At 35.7% G+C, this 20381-nt stretch overlaps 5 protein-coding genes across 5 annotated transcripts; 3 read left to right on the top strand and 2 right to left on the bottom strand.

The window, feature by feature from the left end:
• Window positions 1-74: 74 nt before the first annotated feature.
• On the bottom strand, window positions 75-1740 carry RO3G_02490 (uncharacterized protein; the record flags this gene model as incomplete). Its single annotated transcript, XM_067657081.1, has 3 exons — window positions 75-989; window positions 1034-1468; window positions 1516-1740. 3 exons carry the CDS (start codon window positions 1738-1740, stop codon window positions 75-77), a joined length of 1575 nt encoding a protein of 524 aa, XP_067513182.1.
• Window positions 1741-2803: 1063 nt separating this feature from the next.
• Window positions 2804-4864, bottom strand: RO3G_02489 (uncharacterized protein; the record flags this gene model as incomplete). The annotated part of the gene is made up of 7 exons (XM_067657080.1): window positions 2804-2866; window positions 2913-3024; window positions 3179-3327; window positions 3466-3843; window positions 3896-4167; window positions 4300-4640; window positions 4689-4864. The coding sequence occupies 7 exons, from the start codon at window positions 4862-4864 to the stop codon at window positions 2804-2806; spliced, it is 1491 nt and encodes a 496-aa protein (XP_067513181.1).
• A 2896-nt stretch (window positions 4865-7760) lies between these two features.
• RO3G_02488 (uncharacterized protein) lies at window positions 7761-8165 on the top strand (the record flags this gene model as incomplete). Its single annotated transcript, XM_067657079.1, has 1 exon — window positions 7761-8165. The coding sequence occupies one exon, from the start codon at window positions 7761-7763 to the stop codon at window positions 8163-8165; it is 405 nt and encodes a 134-aa protein (XP_067513180.1).
• A 733-nt stretch (window positions 8166-8898) lies between these two features.
• Window positions 8899-15805, top strand: RO3G_02487 (uncharacterized protein; the record flags this gene model as incomplete). Its single annotated transcript, XM_067657078.1, has 12 exons — window positions 8899-8919; window positions 9013-9144; window positions 9200-9397; window positions 9451-10173; window positions 10237-10523; window positions 10587-11925; window positions 11983-13932; window positions 14115-14781; window positions 14828-15026; window positions 15073-15183; window positions 15235-15426; window positions 15481-15805. 12 exons carry the CDS (start codon window positions 8899-8901, stop codon window positions 15803-15805), a joined length of 6144 nt encoding a protein of 2047 aa, XP_067513179.1.
• A 1992-nt stretch (window positions 15806-17797) lies between these two features.
• RO3G_02486 (uncharacterized protein) lies at window positions 17798-19555 on the top strand (the record flags this gene model as incomplete). Its single annotated transcript, XM_067657077.1, has 7 exons — window positions 17798-18260; window positions 18306-18479; window positions 18530-18655; window positions 18698-18807; window positions 18856-19011; window positions 19060-19462; window positions 19512-19555. The coding sequence occupies 7 exons, from the start codon at window positions 17798-17800 to the stop codon at window positions 19553-19555; spliced, it is 1476 nt and encodes a 491-aa protein (XP_067513178.1).
• Window positions 19556-20381: the final 826 nt, after the last annotated feature.

Here is a 20381-nt window from a genome sequence, read left to right as displayed (position 1 = left end):
TGTTAATTTACAACATAAATGAATAAGGTAATGATTAAATAGACACATACACTTTATATAAGATGCAAAGAAAATTATGATTGAGAAGGAAAGCTTTGAAAGAGACTAGGGTAACTTCTTAACCTTTGATGAGAGGGCCTTGTTACAGAAGCTGTCAATACTTGATCACCTACTTGATATAACGTATTGTTTGATTCTTGATTATTACTCGTATGACTTTCAGCACTGTTTGTTGCTGTAGGTGCCGGAGAAGAAAAGTAGAGCTCTTGAGGCGACATTCTTCGATAAGAAAACAAGAATTGGTCAATCTCTTTTCTTCTTGACTTGATGTAATCCAGAGTTATATCCGACAGAGGCACGGGACACTGTTTGAGTTGTGAACAAAGATCAGTAAGTCGTCTGTGGATTGTATAAGCTGTAGGTCGCTTTGAAGGGTCGATATTCAGACAGTCAATGTAGATATCCTGCCATTCTTTGAGTACGTCTGGTATGGGTTCAATACGATAAATGTCTGGGTCTACCAGGGCATCATCAGGAAAGGTGATCCTTGAGATGAGCTGCCAAAGAATGATACCTAGCGCATAGATATCAGCTGGAGTACTTGAACTAGTTGAGACTACCTCAGGTGCAACATAAGGCCATCGACCTGCCCAAGATATGGTGCTAGTATCATTGTTTCGTTTCATGAATGTCACATCTACCAATTCACCTACATGATCTGCATAATTCAAGAGGATATTGCGAGGATGAATGTTGCCATGAATAAAGTTCCAGTGTAGATTTTTGACATCCTTTGTGATGCTTAGCGCTAATTCACAAGGTTTTAAATAGTCCTTGGGTATTTCTTTTTCAATGTGACTTTCGAGATTACCAAACTTGGCCTTTTGCATTACAAACATAAGCTTACTGGATTGTGCGTCTTCATCATAATGTACGGTGAGCCCAAGGATGGGTATTGTGATATGAGTGAGTATTGGATCAAGGTTGAACTATGAATGATGTTAAGGCGTGTATAAGCTTATAGTCATTCTACCTTTTGATTCGGATTGACAGTGATACCCTTCAGAAAGACTTGATCCCAACGTTCTGGCACTTTTTGATCTGGTAAACGATAAGGTGGAGCAAAAGTCGCAAGATAAGATGGAGCTAGTCCTTCACTTTTACTTTGCCGTGATTTATTAGTGAACCAAGTAGGAGGAAAGAAAGGGATTGCGTTGAGTTTGATGATTCCCTTTGAAGTGAGTGACTTGTTGGATTGATGCCAGTGAGCGATATAGCAACAGATGTCTTGTAACAATTGTAAATGATCAGGATGAATGTGGTATTTAGTCGAAAGTGAATTAAACCAATCTGAGGTCTTGAATAGCCTATTTAATCTTAAAGAACTTTCATTGACCCAATTACACATGTTCTCAATGGATATCACAACTGACCATTTTTGGTACCATTGATCAGCCATGTCCCACACCTAGATAAAATGATGAGCAATAGATAATAAGATGACCATTAACTTACATAGCGTCCATATTTTGGGTGTAGTTCATATTGTGAAGACTTATCCAGTTCAAATTGATGAAATGAGTTTTGTATATTTTGATAAAGTAATGATGAATTTTCATCCAAGACTGATTCAAATCCATCCAAGTCAAATGCTTTAGGGTTACTTTTTATAATTTGTAAAGCATAATTTCTATAAAAATTAATATCGCACTCTAACAAATAGTCAGATGTTTTATTCATGGCTTTTCTGTATTAAAAAGAAAGGAAGAAGAAGAAGAAAAGAAAAATGCCTAAAAGAGAGCGGGAAAATTATTATTGGTTTTTTATTTTGTGTCAAAGGACCTAGGCCCAAAAGTCTATTATTCACAACTAAGAGATGATCATTAAAATGAGTTCTTTTTTTTATTTATTTAGAATTCTACCCTCTTTTTTTGTACGTTCATTTAAACTGTTTAGTTATCCTTTTTTTCGCTTTATTTTTTGCTTTAATTAATCAAAGCGAAACCCATTTCTTTGCCCTTCATCGCCTGTAAGATTATTAGAAATTAAGTTTAATCACGGGTACGACGGAATTTGCCAAATAACTCTTTTCTGTTCTTTTACTTGCTGCTGTTTAGCCTCATTTAAATCTGTAGAAAAGAAGTAAGTTCAATTAAGCGCGTATTATTCAAACTCAATCCAAATGATAAGTATGCTTTGATTTATACTATTCTTTCTTATAACAATCGAATTGCTCTAGAAAGTATTGCCTTTATAAAAAAAACCACTCTGGTATCACTACATTTGAAATTTGAAATATTTAATCTCAGAATAGTGGAAACTTTATGCAGGCTTATATAAAAAAAAAGCAAAAGCTATCAAATAACTCGAATCAGATAAATTCAATTATAACCAATGTGTACTCAATTGAGATGAACAGATTGATTGTGATATCCGATCGAATGATATATAACACTATTTATTGAATAAGTAGGATATATATATTTTTGATCTGATGAATTTGCATTGAGATTGATGACTCGTTCCCAAATGTCTGGTACACTAATCATGGCACATGGGTTAATTATAATCATTTTTACATATAGATTAAAAAGCAGATGGTTAGACATTGGGGGGAGGGGAAAGTTCTGGATGGACGATAGTCTTTAGGACATACTCAGATACTTTCCCGATTATAAACAATGTTTATTTTTATAATCTCGGAAATCAACTTGTACTGTGAAACGCAAGTGTTACTTTGAAAACTTGTTTAAAAATGATTTGATAGCATGCTTTTTATTATGTTTCTTTCTATACACTGTCTTTATTTCTTTCTACCTCTTTTTGACGTTGTACCTTTCTTTGGTGCTGCTTCTGCTTCACGTTTCTATTGACAATTATAAGTAAAAGAGCGAATGATGACAATAAAGTACCTTTTTTGGAGTTGTGGATGGTATTGTCTTGAAGAAATCTTGTACTCTTGTTTGAGTTGCTTGCTTTAAATTCTTTGCTAATTTTTCACATCCTTTTCTGATACGATCCTCACTATAAAATGATATTTAATATTTGATTGTATATCAAATGAGGATAAATTACGAAAATCCTTTTTCTTTCACCATAAATTGAACTACTTCTTCAACATCTGGAACTCCCCAAGTAAGCTATTTATCTGTTAATATGCTTTTTACTCTGTTTTCACTTTATTGCACTTGCCTCGATTTCAGATGCTGGTGTGACCTCAGGCTTTGTAAATAATTCACGAGCATCGGCATAATTCCACTCTTTAGGTATACCGTCTTTTAACCTTTGGCTGAGATGCTTGATTGCTTCATCAATCGTTTTGTGTTCCTTAATGAGATTATAAGCATTCTTAGGCCCAACTCCTTTGATACTTTCAGTATAATCACAACCTAAAAGAATACACAAATCCACAAACTGCTCTTTTCACGTTAGTTCCTGTCTCTCCATGGACAACCCTCCCTTTACCTGATCCATATCTAATCCCATACCAGCCAACGCCTTCTCCAGATTAACTTCGTCAATAGGCATCTTTCTAGCTTCTGAAAAAGTCAAATGACGAAGCAAGATGGGTGCTTTAAAGGTGAGTGTATCCATATCTTCAGAGGCAGCCGCGTACACTTTTCCTCCTCTTGCCAATTCAGCGCATTGTGCTTCTGCTTCACAAGGTGCCTCAACATAAGGAATACCCATGGCTTTCAATAATCGTTTACATTCATTATTATGTTCACTAGTGACCTTGACCGTACGCTTAGTGTATCTTGTCACATCTGCTGCTGTACCTATCTCATTGGCTTCTTCCATTTTTTCTTGTGCTTCCTCTTTACGCGCTTTTCTTTTAGCCAACTATATGATAAGGAAAATCAGACTAGAGCGTAAGGGAAATGATATTTCGTACTTCTCCTGATTTCAAAGTAGGTGGCTTTCCATCAAATACGTAGACAGGTTTAATGCCATTGTCAACCATGCGCACTGTACGATAAAACATACCCATCAAGTGACTGGTAGTTTCACCTTCTTCGTTTTGAAGCACTTGACCGTCTTGTTGACGAACGGCAATCATGAATTGATAAATGGACATGGAAGCATCAATAGCTACTTTACGTCCAAAGAAATTTTTAATTTCATAGCTTTTGATAGCTTCAGGTGAATGCTCAGAAATCAATCTTGCTAAACCGTGAATTCCCATTTGAACAATACAAGAGAGAAAGAGAGAAAAATTTTTTATTTATTGTGATTTATGCAGTCGCGTAATTCTTTTTTTTTTTTTTTAATATTTTTTAATGGGTAAAATCAATCTACGATTTCTTTTATAGAATTCAACTAAACAATTGGCTGTCTTCATGGGTGTATCTTCTTGCAAGAAATGTCCAGCATCAGGGAATATTTCTAATTGAAATTTACCTTGCATTTGTCCAATAATAAGTGGTTTATCCAGTCGATCTGTGCCTGCCAAAATCAAGAGTTTGGCAGTACCCGAATTTAAAAACTTTTCACTCAAGCCTGTAAACCATTCAGACCAATATGATTGTGTCATGGATAAATCTGTGATCCACTTCAGCTTGTTATCCTTGTCATGTTCAAGTAGGGCAGGGATAGAAAGTCTAGCTGATTCTGTATTACGTAAAGTATCTGATTGTATACTGTGTAAAGAATAAGTTTTTAATCTAGAGAGATAACTATATGATTACCTCCATTGAATGGCTTGTTCATATGAGTTAAACCTTGCAGGTCTCGAGGTTAAGAAGCGCGTCATTGATACTAAAGCTTCCATAGCTGATCCTTCAACCACATCTAATACAACCACTCCTACCACATTCTTTATTACTCTCTTTTGTACTGCGTGAACTACTACAGGACCACCCATACTTTTTAAGTGTAAGTTTCTATTTCCTTACACAAGTAATCTCATCATTACCTGTGGCCGACTAATACAACGTCTTGATTTTCTTTTACAGTTGCATGAATAATAGAAATTAAATCGTTTGATAAACGCTCCAAGGAATAATCCAAATCATCTGCCTTTGTAGCGCCATGTCCTCTACAGTCTACGGAAACAATACCATACTCGCCTCCAGTCAATTCATGGATATATTTAGCTGTCAATCCAAACGAAAGAGCCGAGGAACCTGCTCCATGATGCATAACAAACAAAGGGCCATTATCTTTGTTTGGATTTATCTTGTAAACCCGGAATCGATCCTCTTGTATTTCTATATCCTCACTTTTCTCAAAATAGTCTTGCCAACTGTAAGGACTGTATTTTTTATTAGTTTTCTGTTTTATCTCTAACCGTTCACTATCTCTAAAAAAAATAAAGTAAGGAAAGGAACGCATAGCTTTTTCAAGGTAATAACGTCTTTCATGTACCCTAAAGAAACTTCATCTTCTTTTAATGATCCCAATGGAGGCAACATTTTAGACTTTTTAAACATTTCTTTTTCTAATGAAGACATCTCTTTTGGACTATAAAAAAGAAAAAACTGTTTAACTTTCCAAAAATCAGCCGTTGAGTAGAATCTCCGCAGAAAAGCTGCGTATGTCCTCAGGGCTACAAGCTAATTTAAACGCCAGATAACCATTGCGGCATAAAAATGCGTATCTTTTTTCATAGGTTTGAAGTATATTTTTTTAAAAAAAAATTCAAATCGCAGAACCCATCACTGCTGCCATTCTTTCGTATTAAAAGATGCCACCCTATGCTCTTTTTTTCCGATGTATATTTCATGAATATAGGATATGAAGAGGTATAAGGGAATTTGTAGATAAAAAGAGAAGCTTTATATCTCAATCCTTCATTTTTATACAAGGATTGTATCACCATCCTCTCATTAAGACAGTTTGTCATGAGTAACAATACAAGCTATATATTAAAAAGGCAGTAATTACATCTTTGTCAGTTTATGTATTTCTTTCTTAGAAGAAGTTTCAAGCTTTGCAACAGCAAGCTATAGCTTGTCAACTGTAACATCTATAATAATAATAAAAGATTAATTTCTGTAACTTAGCTAAAACATCAGTTATTACTGAACTCATGCTGCAGAAAACTTGTATTAACACGAGAAAACAAATTTTACACCAAAACTGTGTTCAGTGAAGTTTGAGCAAACGTCTACTAAATTCTCTCGTAATAACTAACGCTTCTCCCCATAAACATCACATACTCTGATAATCTTGATAAGAGACTAGCCTCCTATAGCAAAACTATACTTTTCTCAAGTTAATACGGGTAAACATGCAGTTTAAATAAATAAATATTTATTAATACCTTTATATCGGTCAGCTTGTTCGAGAGATAATATACAGTCTCTGCATCAAAATGTTGTATATACCATCCCCTTCCTCAAGTAGATGATTCAAAACCTCTTAATTTACACCAAACTAATATGGTCTATTTTAGTATAATTGTTTCTTTATTTTAGTTATTTTTGCAATGCATGCTATCAAAAAGAGCCAGAAAAATCAAAATTCAGTTTAGAAATAAGGAGGCTTAGTTCAGACTTCATGTGTTAAAACGATACAATTACTTCAAATAAGAATCGTAAAGCAATAAATATTTTTTAAGTGGCCAAAAAGATATAAAAGCATTGCAAAAAGAAAAGAACATTGTACTGTATCAGGTAACGTGTATCATAGATGAAAATGACATGAAGAAAGGAGCATTTGGATAAGAAACATAAAGACTTTTTCTTTTGTCTTCCATTATTAATATAAAAAAAGTGAAGCATAAAACAAGCGATTCAGTTTTCTTTAAGTTTCTTGATCTCGTAACATGTGGTTTCTGATATTTGCAAGAGGCATTTAAAGGATATTATATTGATAACTCAAATTATTCACAACATAGAATGAACAAACACAAAGGAAAGCTTTAAAAAAAATCAATAATATTATCTTTAAAGCCCAAAATGAATAAAATAAAATGGCAGATAATCCTTTGGGTTCTTAAAATGAAATGAAAACTATGATTTTCTAATAGACAATAAAATGCATGTGATGCCTGTATCGATAATAGATGTGTTTTAGCAATAACAATTAATTACAAAGAAAAAACTAGGATTTTATTTATCAGCAGACATGAGTTTTATTATGTGAGGATGGTAAGATTTTCTGAACACAGAGTTTGAGTAAAGCATTTTAAATGAATATGAACTAATAGCATAGCTCTGTTATAGTTTTAAGAACAATGTTTGTATAGAAGTAGTAAATTAGTGTATGTGCGCGTCAATACATTAAAAAAGAAATATATGCATATAGCTATTTCAATACGATTTTAGTACAAGCGTTTTAGAATAAAAAATGGACAATGTGCTATTGAAAACATATGCTAGCCTTGCTTACCCTTTTGTGCTTTTTAAGCACCACATCCGCTGACTGTTTTTGATAAGTAATTTACATGGGATAGACTGGATAAAATAAAAATATTGTCCAATAACTGAAACCCTGGATATGAGCGATCAATTGACATATTATGTTAGCATACAGCAAGTTACTACTTATTAGTCACGCCTGTAAATAAGGCACTATTTTAAAGAATAATTTTGTTAACAAATTTAATCAAGAAACCAATCTGCTCACGATTATACTTACTGCTCGAGCGGCTTCCTTTCATATTCAAGTTTTAGCGTTATCTATGCAACTTGGGTTTTCATTAAAATTTTGCATTAGAAAAAAAAAAAAAAAAAGAATGTTTCATTTTTCATTTGAAAAGTAAATATAAAAAGACAAGGTATGCAGAATCTTCTTCCTTATTATTTCTTTACAATATGCCTAGCCCTGACGACCACAAGACTGCTATGTCTGATGATCATAATATGGGACCTGCTCAACAAGGCGGTGGTTATGACAATAGCGCCAACACTAGAGATGCTGCTAATGATACAGCTATGAGACAATCTGATAATATGGGTAGTAGTAATACCAATATGACTCCTACGAGCGGTGACAACATGCATCCCATGAGCGGTAGCAATTTTCATCACACGAGCGGTGGCAATTTTCATCCCATGAGCGGTGATAATATGAATCCTACGGGCGGTAACACAATGAGCTCTACTGGTGACCAAATGCAATCAAGCGATACACACCATACTTATGGTAAAAACGCAGCCGATAAAATTGAAAGCATGCTTCATAATTTAGCAAACAAGATAACTGGTCATAAAAAATAGACTGTTACGCGTGTCATCTATACTTTATAAATAAAAAGTAGTTTTCCTATATTTCATTCTACATTTCATCTTATTTGTTGGGTATAATCAAGATTTATTTGAAAATGAAATTAAAAGTCTCTCAGTTTCTACAAACAAAGCAAGTTTTAGAGAAAGAATTGCTCTACTTTTGAGTATGCCATGGCCTAGACCAATCGGTTTGAAATAGAAAGAGTGCAATGCACAAAGACATTAGTTTCAATATCCATGCTTTGTTACGCGTCAACTTGGACATGTCAATGTTAATGAACTATTTATCATCTTAATAATCAAGACACAACACTCTTTCTATCCTACAACAACTCGATTAATAAAAAATTCCCTTTTTTCTGGGAAAAAAAATAATAATCTCTGCTTGAATTAAACATCTTGAGCCAATCAGAGATTGAAGCGATGAGTGACTTTTTACTAGTGTGTATTCTTTTATTCCACATTGGAAAAAGGACACAGAGGTTTCTTTTCTTTTTCTCCTTTTGTCAAGCAAAAAAACCCCATTTTTTGTTTCTGTTAAATAATTTAAATATCCCCTGTACTTTATTAGTTCAGCTATATATATCTTTCTCTTTCACACACGCGCGTCAACATACAAAAATGAAGAACACTTGGCAGACCTCTAGAGGTCTGTCTTTATTATATATTTTTTTGATATCCTTATTGTTGCTAAAACATACCTTGGCTCAAACTGTGACAAAAAATGGAATCGACAGATTACCAAGTAAATTGTTTTATTTCAAAGATTCCGAAGTAAGACTAGTCCACAAAAAGAGAAAGAGATAAACAGGAGGGCTTAGCGTTTTTATCTGTATAGGTTATCTTATGGTTTGATGCTAATAGCCACATCTTGTATCGTTCTGAAAACCAAGGAAAAGAATGGTACCAAGTAAACGGTATTGGTAATAATATTGAATATTTATATGAACATCCTTATGATAACAACAGAGTAAAAAATAATACAGAAACTAATCCATCGTCATGCACTAAATTACTTCATGTAGGCTTATGTCTTGAGTTCAGGAAAAACACATTGGAAAACCACAGATAAAGGAAAGACATGGCAAGAGTTTCATACTCGTAGTGAATCCGGTGCTTCTTCTTCTCATTTATCTTTCCATGCTGAACGTTCTGGATACATCTTATTTAGTGGCATTTCTTGTAAACTCGGTTCTTGGACAGGTGTTGATTGTCAAAACACAGTAAGAGAATACACTTTTATATATTGATTCAATGATGATAACATGAGCTATAGGTTTATTACACATATGATAATTTTGAGACGACGCATCCTTTACGTAGCCATGTCACCTCTTGTATTTGGAGTTTATCAAGTTCTGAATTCCGAAACGCTCCCACCAATGACATCATGTGCATTGAATCAGCTTCCGGCCAAACTGGATTACTCAACAGCAACGACTTGCAACTCATCCGATCCGATAATTTCTTTCATACTCATAAAGTAGTCGATTTTGGATTAGGTAAACCTATGCTGGGAGTCGTTGCTGTCAGTGCTGTAGGTCGTTTTATTGTGGCTGCAGTCAATCCAACTGATAAACAAGACATGTTGCTCTATGTGACAATGGACGGTCAAACTTGGCACGAGGCTATCTTTCCTGAGGGTGCGGCACTCCAGGAAAAGTCATTTACGTTGATTGAGAGCTCGAACCCTGCTTTGATGGTCGATGTCTTGGCAGGCGATGCTCATGCTCAATTTGGATCACTGTACAAGTCGAATTCGAACGGTACCTTTTTCGTCAAAAGTTTAGAAAATACGAATAGAAACAGTATGGGTTATATTGATGTGGAACGTATTCCTGGTGTTGAAGGCATATTGATTGCAAATCAAATCATAAATCCTCGTCAAGTAGAATCCCAGATGGTTGAAAAGGTGGTTCAGACACGTATCAGTTTTGATGATGGCGGAAGTTGGAAACCTATAACTAACGTAAAAGGCTTGGAGTGTCACGATAGTGAGGTAAAGTGATGTCTTTTGCTATTGAAAAAAAAAAAGAAGAAGCTCATTCCTTTTATATCCTAGTGCGCACTTCATTTACATTCCGTTACTTCTAATCATAATTTTGGACAAGTGGCTTCTTCACAAACTGCAGTGGGTGTCTTGATGGGCGTAGGAAGCTATGGCTCGTCTTTATTAAATTATGACGAATGTGACACATTCTTATCCATCGATGGCGGTATTAGTTGGCAGAGGGTTCGTGAAGGAGCACACATGTATGAATTCGGAGACATGGGCACATTAATTGTGGCAGTGGATGATGAAAAAGAAACAGATCATGTTTGGTGGAGTAAAGACCGAGGAACGAATTGGTAAAGCAAAGTGTATATCAACTTTTTATTGGTACTAAAACAAAAAACCTCCTTTTTTAACAGGGAAAAATTGAGTCTTGGCATGACAGTCCGAGCTAGGGCACTCACAACTGATCCTGAGTCCACATCACGTAAATTCCTTTTGATCGCTGGCTCTGTTCGTTCCTCTGATCAAAAGAATGTGCAAATCTTCCAACTTGACTTTTCAAACATTTTTTCTCGTCAGTGTCAATTGGACAAAAACAATGATGCTAATAGCGATTTTGAAAAATGGTATGCTCGTGACCTTACAGAAGGAGCTGATTGTTTGATGGGACATGAACAAATCTTCTATCGTCGCAAGGCTGATAGAGATTGCTATGTAGGCCGTGAATTCCAAGATCCTGAGGTAGAGGTTAAGAACTGCCCTTGTACACGAGCCGATTATGAATGTGATTACAATTTCGCTCGTGACAAGAATGGAGATTGTGTACGTATTGGTCCTGATCGTATCTTTGCTAATCAATGCACTTCCAAAGATGATTACTATGCTGCATCCAGTGGATACCGTATTATTTCTGGCAACACATGTATACCACCAAGCCGAGGACGTCTTGATTATCCAGTAGAACGTAAATGCAGTGAAAACATCGCAGGTATTGTTCCATCTCCTGAGGACCAAAATATCGCTGAGGGTGAAAAGGAAATTTCACGTTATCAAATCACGTTCAATAGCGAGATCGAACAGTTTCTCTATTTCAAGGATTCTGAGGCCATCTTGGTTCGTCTTCAAGTAGGTGAATTGTGGAGATCAGGAAATCAAGGAGTAGACTGGACGCGTGTGCTTGAAAATGAAGGCATCATTCATAATGTGGTTCTGCATGAGTTTGATAACAATCGTGCCTATGCTATCTTGCAAGATGGCATCTATTTCACAGAGGATCAAGGTCAAACCTGGCACTCAATCAAGGTACCAGCGCCACCCAGTGAACGTGTGCCTCAGACACTCGATTTCCACCCTGTTCAAAAGGATTGGCTGCTCTTTATTGGAAAATCAAATGAACCTGTGCCTCACAATGAAGCTTATGTATCTAGAAACCATGGACGTGACTGGACGGCCCTGGACTTGTATGTTGAAAAATGTATATTTGGACGCGATGTCAACTTCAAGATTGACGAAGATGTCATCTTTTGCTCTGCCTACAATAAAAATGATGTAGATGCAGGTCTAAGATTGGTACGCACAAGATATTTAGCAGAGACAACAGATGTCTACTTTGAAAATCTTGTTGAATTCTTTGTGGTCGAAGATTTTATGGCTGTTGCATCGAGCCATAAGGGCGAACTTGCCTTGTATGTCAGCATAGATGGCACAGAATTTTCTGAAGCAAAATTCCCTCCAGATGAATATGTGAATCGTATGGTAAGTTGACAAAGATGAAAAAAAAAAAAATCCCGATGAAAATTCATAATTTTATAGACCTTTACTGTTCTTCAATCAACAACACACTCTATTTTATTAAACGTCTTCAAAACGCTTGGTTATGGAAGATCATCTGGAGCACTTTACAAGTCCAATGAAAATGGCACATTCTATCATTTATCTCTCGATAACACAAACGTCGATGGTGTGGGCTATGTCGACTTTGAAAAGTTTCAAAACCTCGATGGCATCATCTTGGCCAATCAAGTCTGGAACGCAGATGAATTGGTGAGCAACCCTGACAAGTTGAAAAAGGTGCGCACCATGATCTCTTGGGATGACGGTGGATCATGGCAACCTCTTGCACCACCCACCAATATCGATTGTGACACTAAAGAATGTACCCTGAACCTTCACAGCCGCACAGATATCCACGGCATGGGTGCCATCTTTTCCTCTTCTGGTGCCCCTGGTCTGGCGATGGGCGTTGGTAACGTGGGACCTGCTCTCACCGAATATACAGAGAGTGATACGTTCTTGACGCGTGATGGAGGTCACAACTGGATCAAGATTCGGGATGGAGAACACTTTTATGAATTTGGTGATCAGGGATCTCTATTGGTGCTTGTGACGGATGAAAAGCCAACGAATGAATTGTTGTATTCTTGGGATCAAGGAAGCTCATGGCACTCCTATCAGTTTGCTGATGATCCTATTCGTGTCAAGACATTGACCACAGACCCCAAGTCTTCTACTCTGAAATTTGTAATCCTAGGCCATTCTCGATTAGGAGAAAGGTCACCGGTGATGGTTACGGTTGATTTTACGCATACCAATCAACCTCAGTGCGTGATGCAAGAGAACAATGAAGAAAAGAGTGACTTTGAACGCTGGACGCCCAAGGACGATGAAAATGATGACGCCTGTTTGTTGGGTAAAAAGACAGCTTACTGGCGCCGCAAGAAGGATCGTATCTGCAAGGTAAATGCTCAATTCCATGAGCCTCAGACAATATTAGAGAACTGTGAATGTCGTGATATTGATTATGAATGCGACTTTGGATTTTGGCGAGATGAAACCGGCAATTGTATCAGTATTGGCCCTCATCCCGATAGACCCCCAACTTGTCAACCTGGTAGTAAATTCAAGGGTCGATCAGGTTATAAAAAGATCTCAAAGAGTAGTTGCACTGGAGGCATTGATCTCAAAGGAGATATTGAGTGGGATTGTGGTGAGAAGGGCAGTATCATCTCGAGTACCTTTGCATTTACCGATCGCGTTGTGGACTATATTTACTTTAGTGATACTGATCGTGTGATTGTTCGTACGATGGATGGAAAGGTATGGCGTAGCGACAATGACGGTTACAGCTGGAGAGAACTCTTCGAAGGTCATAGAATCATATCCATGTATCAAAACCCACACTTTGATCAACGTACCTACTTTATTACAGAAGGCACTACTCATTTTATGACAACCGATAAAGGAGCCAATTATGTTGAAATGAAGGTTCCTGTGGGCCCTCTGTTGAACCTTCAAGGCACCATCATGAACTTCCATAATGATGACCCTGACTATTTGATTTATGTTGGCGAAAAGAACTGCCAGGGTGGCTTTGGGTCCAGTTGTCATTCTGAAGCATATTACAGTCATGATAATGGTCGTACATGGTCTTCTTTGGGCACCTATGTACGCAACTGTATCTGGGGTAGAGAAGGAAGCATCAAGGACACACACCGTAATTCTATTTTCTGTGAGCAATACCGAGAGCAGTCTGGTAATCAAATGGCTCTTTTTGGTTCATCACTTCAGTTTATATCTTCTCAAGATTATTTTCACAATAAGAAAGTTGTGCTCGAGAACATTGTTGGAGTTACTGTGTTTGGTAAGTACATGGTTGTCGCTGCTTCAAAGAACGGTGGAGCAAATCTTCAACTACTTGTCAGTTTGGATGGCAATACGTTTGCTACTGCTCGTTTCCCTGCCGATTTTGATTTATCAACCGAGGTAAGTTTTAATATTACTGCTATTCGAAACATTAAACGCGGTCTTTCCTAAAGGCGTTCACAATCATGGAATCAGTCAATTCATTATGGATCCACGTTACAACAAATGCACGCAAAGGTAGCGAATATGGTACAATTTTCAATTCCAACTCAAACGGAACATACTATGTTGACTCATTAAAGAACGCAAATCGAAATGAGATGGGCATTGTTGATTTCGAAAAAATGCAAGGTATCGAAGGTATCGCCATTGCCAACATTGTGACCAACTCCAACCAAGCCAACCGAGGTGACCACAAGATTTTATCGACCCAAATGACTGCAGATGCTGGCGGACACTGGCACCCAATTCAAGCACCCAAAAGGGACAGCAATGGAAATGCATACTCCTGTCCACGTGACGCATGCTTCCTAAACTTGCACTGCTATTCTGAACGACAAAACTCGCGTGATTTGTTTAGTTTATCAAGTGCGGTTGGTTTGATGGTAGGTGTGGGTAACGTTGGAGATCGTTTGTCAAATTATCGCGATGGTGACATGTTTTTGACGCGTGATGCGGGCAAGACTTGGACTGAGATTGCCAAGGGAGCTCATCTTTGGGAATTCGCTGATCAAGGCTCTCTTTTGATCTTGGCAGACAATGAGCAACCTACCAACAGCATCAAGTATACGATGACAGAAGGATTGAGTTGGAACACTTATGAGTTTACGACCAAGAGTGATCGTGTGATCATTGAGGACATCATCACCCAACCTGATGGCACAAGCCAAAAGTATGTTTTGTTTGGGTTAAAGGGTGGTAAGACGATTGCTATTCATATTGATTTCAGTCCTCTTCGTCCCAACCAATGTAAGTGAATACATGTAGCAAACAGATGAACTTATATCTCTTGTAGGTGTCTTGGATCTTGATAATCCAAACAATGATGATTTTGAACTTTGGAGTCCTGAAGACACTAGAGGTGAAAAGTGTTTGTTTGGTCGTGAGACGGCTTATTTCCGTCGTATTAGAGATCACGATTGTTATGTTGGCACTAAATTAATTCAAGAAAAAGTAATTCGTAATTGTGCTTGTGCAGAAGAAGACTTTGAATGGTAAATGATTGGGTTTCTTTGTATGGCCACAACTAACTTGTAATAGTGATTATAATTATGTGAGGGATTCAAATGGCAAATGTGTCTTGGTTCCTGGGTTATCACCTCTAGTACCAAAGTGTGATGGCACGATAGATCATTATTACACTCCTTCAGGGTAAAATAAGCTGCTGAAATGTATGTATTTGAGACCAATCAATTATGATAGATATCGAAAGATTGCTGCGTCTACATGTGAAGGTGGTGATGAATTAGACAAGTTGGGAGAAAAAGTAATGTGTCCTAACGCAAGACGATCGAGTGGAAGTGGTGGTGGATGGGTAGCCTTCCTTCTTTTGCCATTGTTTGGAGCTGGTATCATCTTTGCCGTCCTTTATTATCGTAAACGTGGAAGCTTCGGGTAAGACACATGCTAGAAATAGAAGAGATGGTTTTTAATCTTTCTTTTTTATAGTCGTATTCGACTCCAAGATGGTACACATCAATTAAGATCCAATATACTTTCAAGTCCTCTTATTACAAAGATGGCAGCAGCTGCATTTGTAATTCCAGTAGCTATCATTGGCATTTTATCACGTATTCCTATTCCAAGATCGCTATCAGATATCACTGGTATGTTTAGCAATATTCGTTTACCTTCTTTCCTCTCTAGAAGCAGAGGAGCAGGTTACAGTGCTTTAGGACAAGATGAACAAACAGATGTTTTATTACAAGATTACGATGGTTCAGAAGAACACTTAATTGACGATGATGAACTTGATGATGCTGATGAATTTTAAACGGTTTTTTATTAAGAAAAAAAAGTACTTGTGCAATGTAATATTAATAAAAGAATTCATCTTCTAAACCGTAAAGGATGAAGATGAATTGACTGATATAACGTTATAATCATTTAAAAGTCAGTTATTTAAAAGTAAGCATATTTTATGAGCACTCAATGTGATTGTAGCCACTGCTTTTATCTTATAATAAAAAGGATTTCTTGATTCTTAATATGATTTCTATAGACTGAATGTACCGATAGTATTGCTTGTTTCGCATAGTAAAAATAGTAACAATAATGCTTTGTTTTCAGAATTTGAAAAAATTAAATGATTTCACTGTTGTCAGCTAATGAAGCTTAGAGGAAAGGAAGGATTGGCTTGTAAACTACTCATCATTTGAGTAAGTCCTCTCTGTGTTCAATTCCATACCCTGAAGGCTAGGATCCTTCTGGGAATAGACACAGTTGAATTGATGTTCAGGTAATCATTTATAATCTTTATTGCTTTGCTTGATAAACGCACTGTGTTTCGAGAGGGGGCACAAATCTCTCAAGAAGAAGGAAACTTGTCCAAAGTGATTTGCTGCTGAATCATTAACAAGAAAATTAGCAGTGAAAAAGAAAGAGTAGAGGCAAGATAACGTTGGAGATAATTGCTTCTTTCAAGTCTGGTATGTATTATCCAATGTAAACCCCCCAAACTACTAAATAGAACACCCTCTGTGCGTACATTTACTTTAAATGAGCATTCCTTTAATCTACTTTGTAACATTTAATGGGGTTTTCTGTCTATTACAGAAATGAAGAGGAGATTAATTTAATAGTAATTGCATATATTCAATTACAATTTATTAAATACCTCCGACAGCTTTCTTTATTTATTTTTATTGACAACATGAATGGTGGTTTGGTAAGGAGTATATTTACACAAGGTATAAACGGGGCCCCATTTGTGTGAAACGATCACAAGCAATCGCTCCTTTTGAATAAAAAGAAAGTTTTTTTTTTTCTTGTGCTTATTGAAACTCATCAAAAGTATAAGAATTCAAAAGTGGCTTTTTGAAAATATGGAGCATTGAGTATCAGTATATCGACTCATAAATTCATTGTAGCGTCATTCTATTGAAGCATTGATATCTTGAAAAATGAAAAGTATTTGAATAATAGATTAAGGTTTCTGTTCATCTGAGATTGAAAATTAGGAGAGGCAATTCTGCTACAATTCTATTCATATCCAAGCAAGCGGTTGATTGCTTCCAAATCATGTTTATAACATTCAAATACAAGATTATATATTGTACAGTCCACTGTAAATAGTAAATAAAATGATATTAATTTTCCATAAAAACTGACTGTTCACAGCATAATTCGTATGTTCATAAAAGAAATTCGTACTGTCTAATTTTTAATACCACAGTTTTCTGAAAAAAAGATTAAAATCATCCAATTTGAATTTTAAACTGTCTCAAAAAAAAGGTTTTGTAACCGTTTAAGTCTAGGTAACTTGAAGATGGAGTTGTTTTTATTTATGAATCAGATCTTTATGTAACCTTTTTTTAAAGAAAATCACAGACAAAACCTTTTTTTTATTTCCTTTCTTTTTTCTTTAATAACGAAAAGTATTAAATAAGATTTATTATTTCAGTACTATTTTTATTGTAAAAGACGAAAGAGGGAGATACAAGAGGATTGTATCGTAAGATCAAAAAAGTCACCTTTTTTTTAATGTGTGGCAGTTATGTCATGGTTAAAGATTAGCGTTATTTTTTTTTAAAAAAAAAGGCATAAAGAATTAAAACATATTTTCTTTAAAGAAACTAAAAGAGAATGAATGCTTTAATGAATAATAAAATCAAATACTTTTTAAACATCGTACGAACGTCTGGACTCTTTTAAAAACTTTGTTTGGCAAATTTGGAAATATTTTTAATTAAATGACCGCAAATGATTTTTTTTTTTTCTTCCTTTTTTCTATATTTTCTTTTTTCACTTTTTTTTAAAAAAAAAAATGTCTATTGTTTACTCATCTGACACAGACACCTGTATTTCTCCTCCACCACCAACTCACTATAAAATGAGTGGACAGAGTAATAGTAGTATATTAAGTGAAACTTCAACTGCCTTCACTGTTCCCGATAATTTTCAACTTGCTTCTACTAAGCCCGAAAAGACACCCAAGTCAAACTCTTGGTTTAGCACAGCGAGTTTTTATACAAATGAAAAAAAGACAGTACGTAGAGTAGCTTCAGCACCAAACGCCAAAGAAGATATTTATAAAATGCAACACACTAAACCAAATAGTGAACCAGTCAAACTTTGTAGAAGAACTTATTCCACGGCTAGTATAAAAATAAGGCAACTTGAAGTTGGACCAGCTAGTTTTGTGAAAGTTAGGATGCTGGGAAAAGGTGACGTTGGAAAAGTTTATATGGTGAGACAAAAGAGAACTGATAAGCTATTTGCGATGAAAGGTAACAAGGGACAATAAAGAAAAACTTGTACTAATTTGATTTTAGTTTTATCAAAGAAAGAGATGATTAAAAGAAACAAGATTAAACGTGCTTTGGCAGAGCAAGAGATATTGATGACCTCAAACCATCCTTTTATTGTTACATTGTACCACTGCTTTCAAAGTCAAGATTATCTTTATTTTGTAATGGAATATTGTTTAGGTGGTGAATTCTTTAGAGGTAAATAGACAAGTAGGAAACATGATATGGTGATCTTATACTTTATAAAGCATTACAATTAAGACCAGGCAAATGCTTAAGCGAAGAAGGTGCCAAGTTTTATGCGGCAGAAGTTACTGCAGCTCTTGAATATCTTCATCTTCAAGGTCATATTTATAGAGATTTAAAACCTGAAAGTAAGTCATCTACTGTTTAGCTCATAAACTTATTCTTCTTAGACATCTTATTACATCAAAGCGGACATATCATGTTGTCAGATTTTGATTTAAGTAAAGGGTCTACCCCACCTGGCAGACCTGGTGTTGTATTATCCAAATCACGTAATCAGGTGTGTTTTTATTTCTGAGGCAATTCAAAATATTCATACTTTCTTTAGCCTCCTTCAATCAATACCAAGAACTGCGTACTAGGCCTTCGTACAAACAGTTTTGTTGGCACAGAAGAATACATTGCCCCTGAAGTGATTAAAGGATGTGGTCATACGAGTGCTGTTGATTGGTGGACATTAGGTATCCTGATCTATGAGATGCTGGTAAGTAAAAGAAAAAAAAAAATACATTGGCTAAACAGAGCTTGTTAGTATGGTACGACACCTTTCAAAGGATCTGGTCGTAATGATACCTTTTCAAGGGTATTGCACATGGATGTTCATTTCTCTCATCAACCCGCACCTTATGGTGGGAATATATCAAGTAACGCGAAAAGTTTGATTCGTAAACTGTTGTGTAAAAATGATGAACAACGACTTGGATCCCGCGCAGGCGCGGTCGATGTTAAACAGCACCCATTCTTTAAAAACATAAACTTTGCGCTATTAAGAAACATGACACCACCTATTAAGCCTGCTATTCATAAACCAAATGGAATAGATGCCATTAATTTTAGAAAGATGCAAGAAAGTATTAGTTTAGATTTAGAAGCAGATGGATTAAAGATGGTCAGTCCAGTGGAAAAAACGAACCCTTTTGAGAAATTTGATTCTCGTAAGTTTTCACTTTCTTTAATTGTAATTTTATACTTATTTTATACTAGTTACTTTATATCATGACGGTGATTCTGATTCAGAAGTAGAGTAGAAGATATCTATACATACATCAACCACATACCCTCTTTACCTTTCTTTATACAACAACAAAAGATTAATTTTAAAAAACATACCATCTAATCTTTCTTTCTCCCCTTTTTAATATCATCTTTTTGTATATGTAATAATATTAAATTACTCTCTTTTTAATGGTCATTTCTTAAGCTATGTTACTTTTGCACTTGTGTTTCGTTCCCTGCTTCTTTGTTGATTTGTGACAAGGCACGAAATAGTTGGTGCATTTTGTAGTCGTACAACTGAAATTAGTGGTATCAAGCACCTACAGCTTCTTTAGACTTTTGAATAAAAACATTAGTTTTAATCGCGTTTATACTCAAGCTTAGCTTATTATAAAATGATATATGTATCATATTAGCCAACCAAAATAAACGTATCCATTGGACAATTCATTTTTTTGATATAAAACCATACGAAATCACCTCTTACTTATCTACTGGCCATAATCACAATCGCCATCAAATCTTGGCTTTCACAAAGAGCGCCGTTGCTTCTTATCATCCAGTTTCATTCCCTTCTCCTATTTTTGAGATAAAAGGATACAGTCGATTAAAGAAAAAAATCTAGCTTCAATTTAATGAAAACAACATAATGTTAGACTTTGTGAATCATCACAAGACCCAAAGTATTTCTGTCATACTTGATGCAAAAAATAGTAAACTAATAGATAAAAGTAAATATTTACCCAGTTCTGGAAACAAAACAGCTCAAGTTCAATTATTTATTCAATGGACATTGTATCAAACAATATTTATTCTTATGCTATGAAGAGAACAAGATCATTCAGGTCTGTATGACTT

Source organism: Rhizopus delemar, genomic scaffold, assembly GCF_000149305.1.
Source record: "Rhizopus delemar RA 99-880 supercont3.2 genomic scaffold, whole genome shotgun sequence".
Taxonomy (NCBI): Eukaryota; Fungi; Mucoromycota; class Mucoromycetes; order Mucorales; family Rhizopodaceae; genus Rhizopus; species Rhizopus delemar.
Note: the sequence above shows the minus strand (reverse complement) of the source record. Positions and strands in the feature narration are given on the sequence as shown.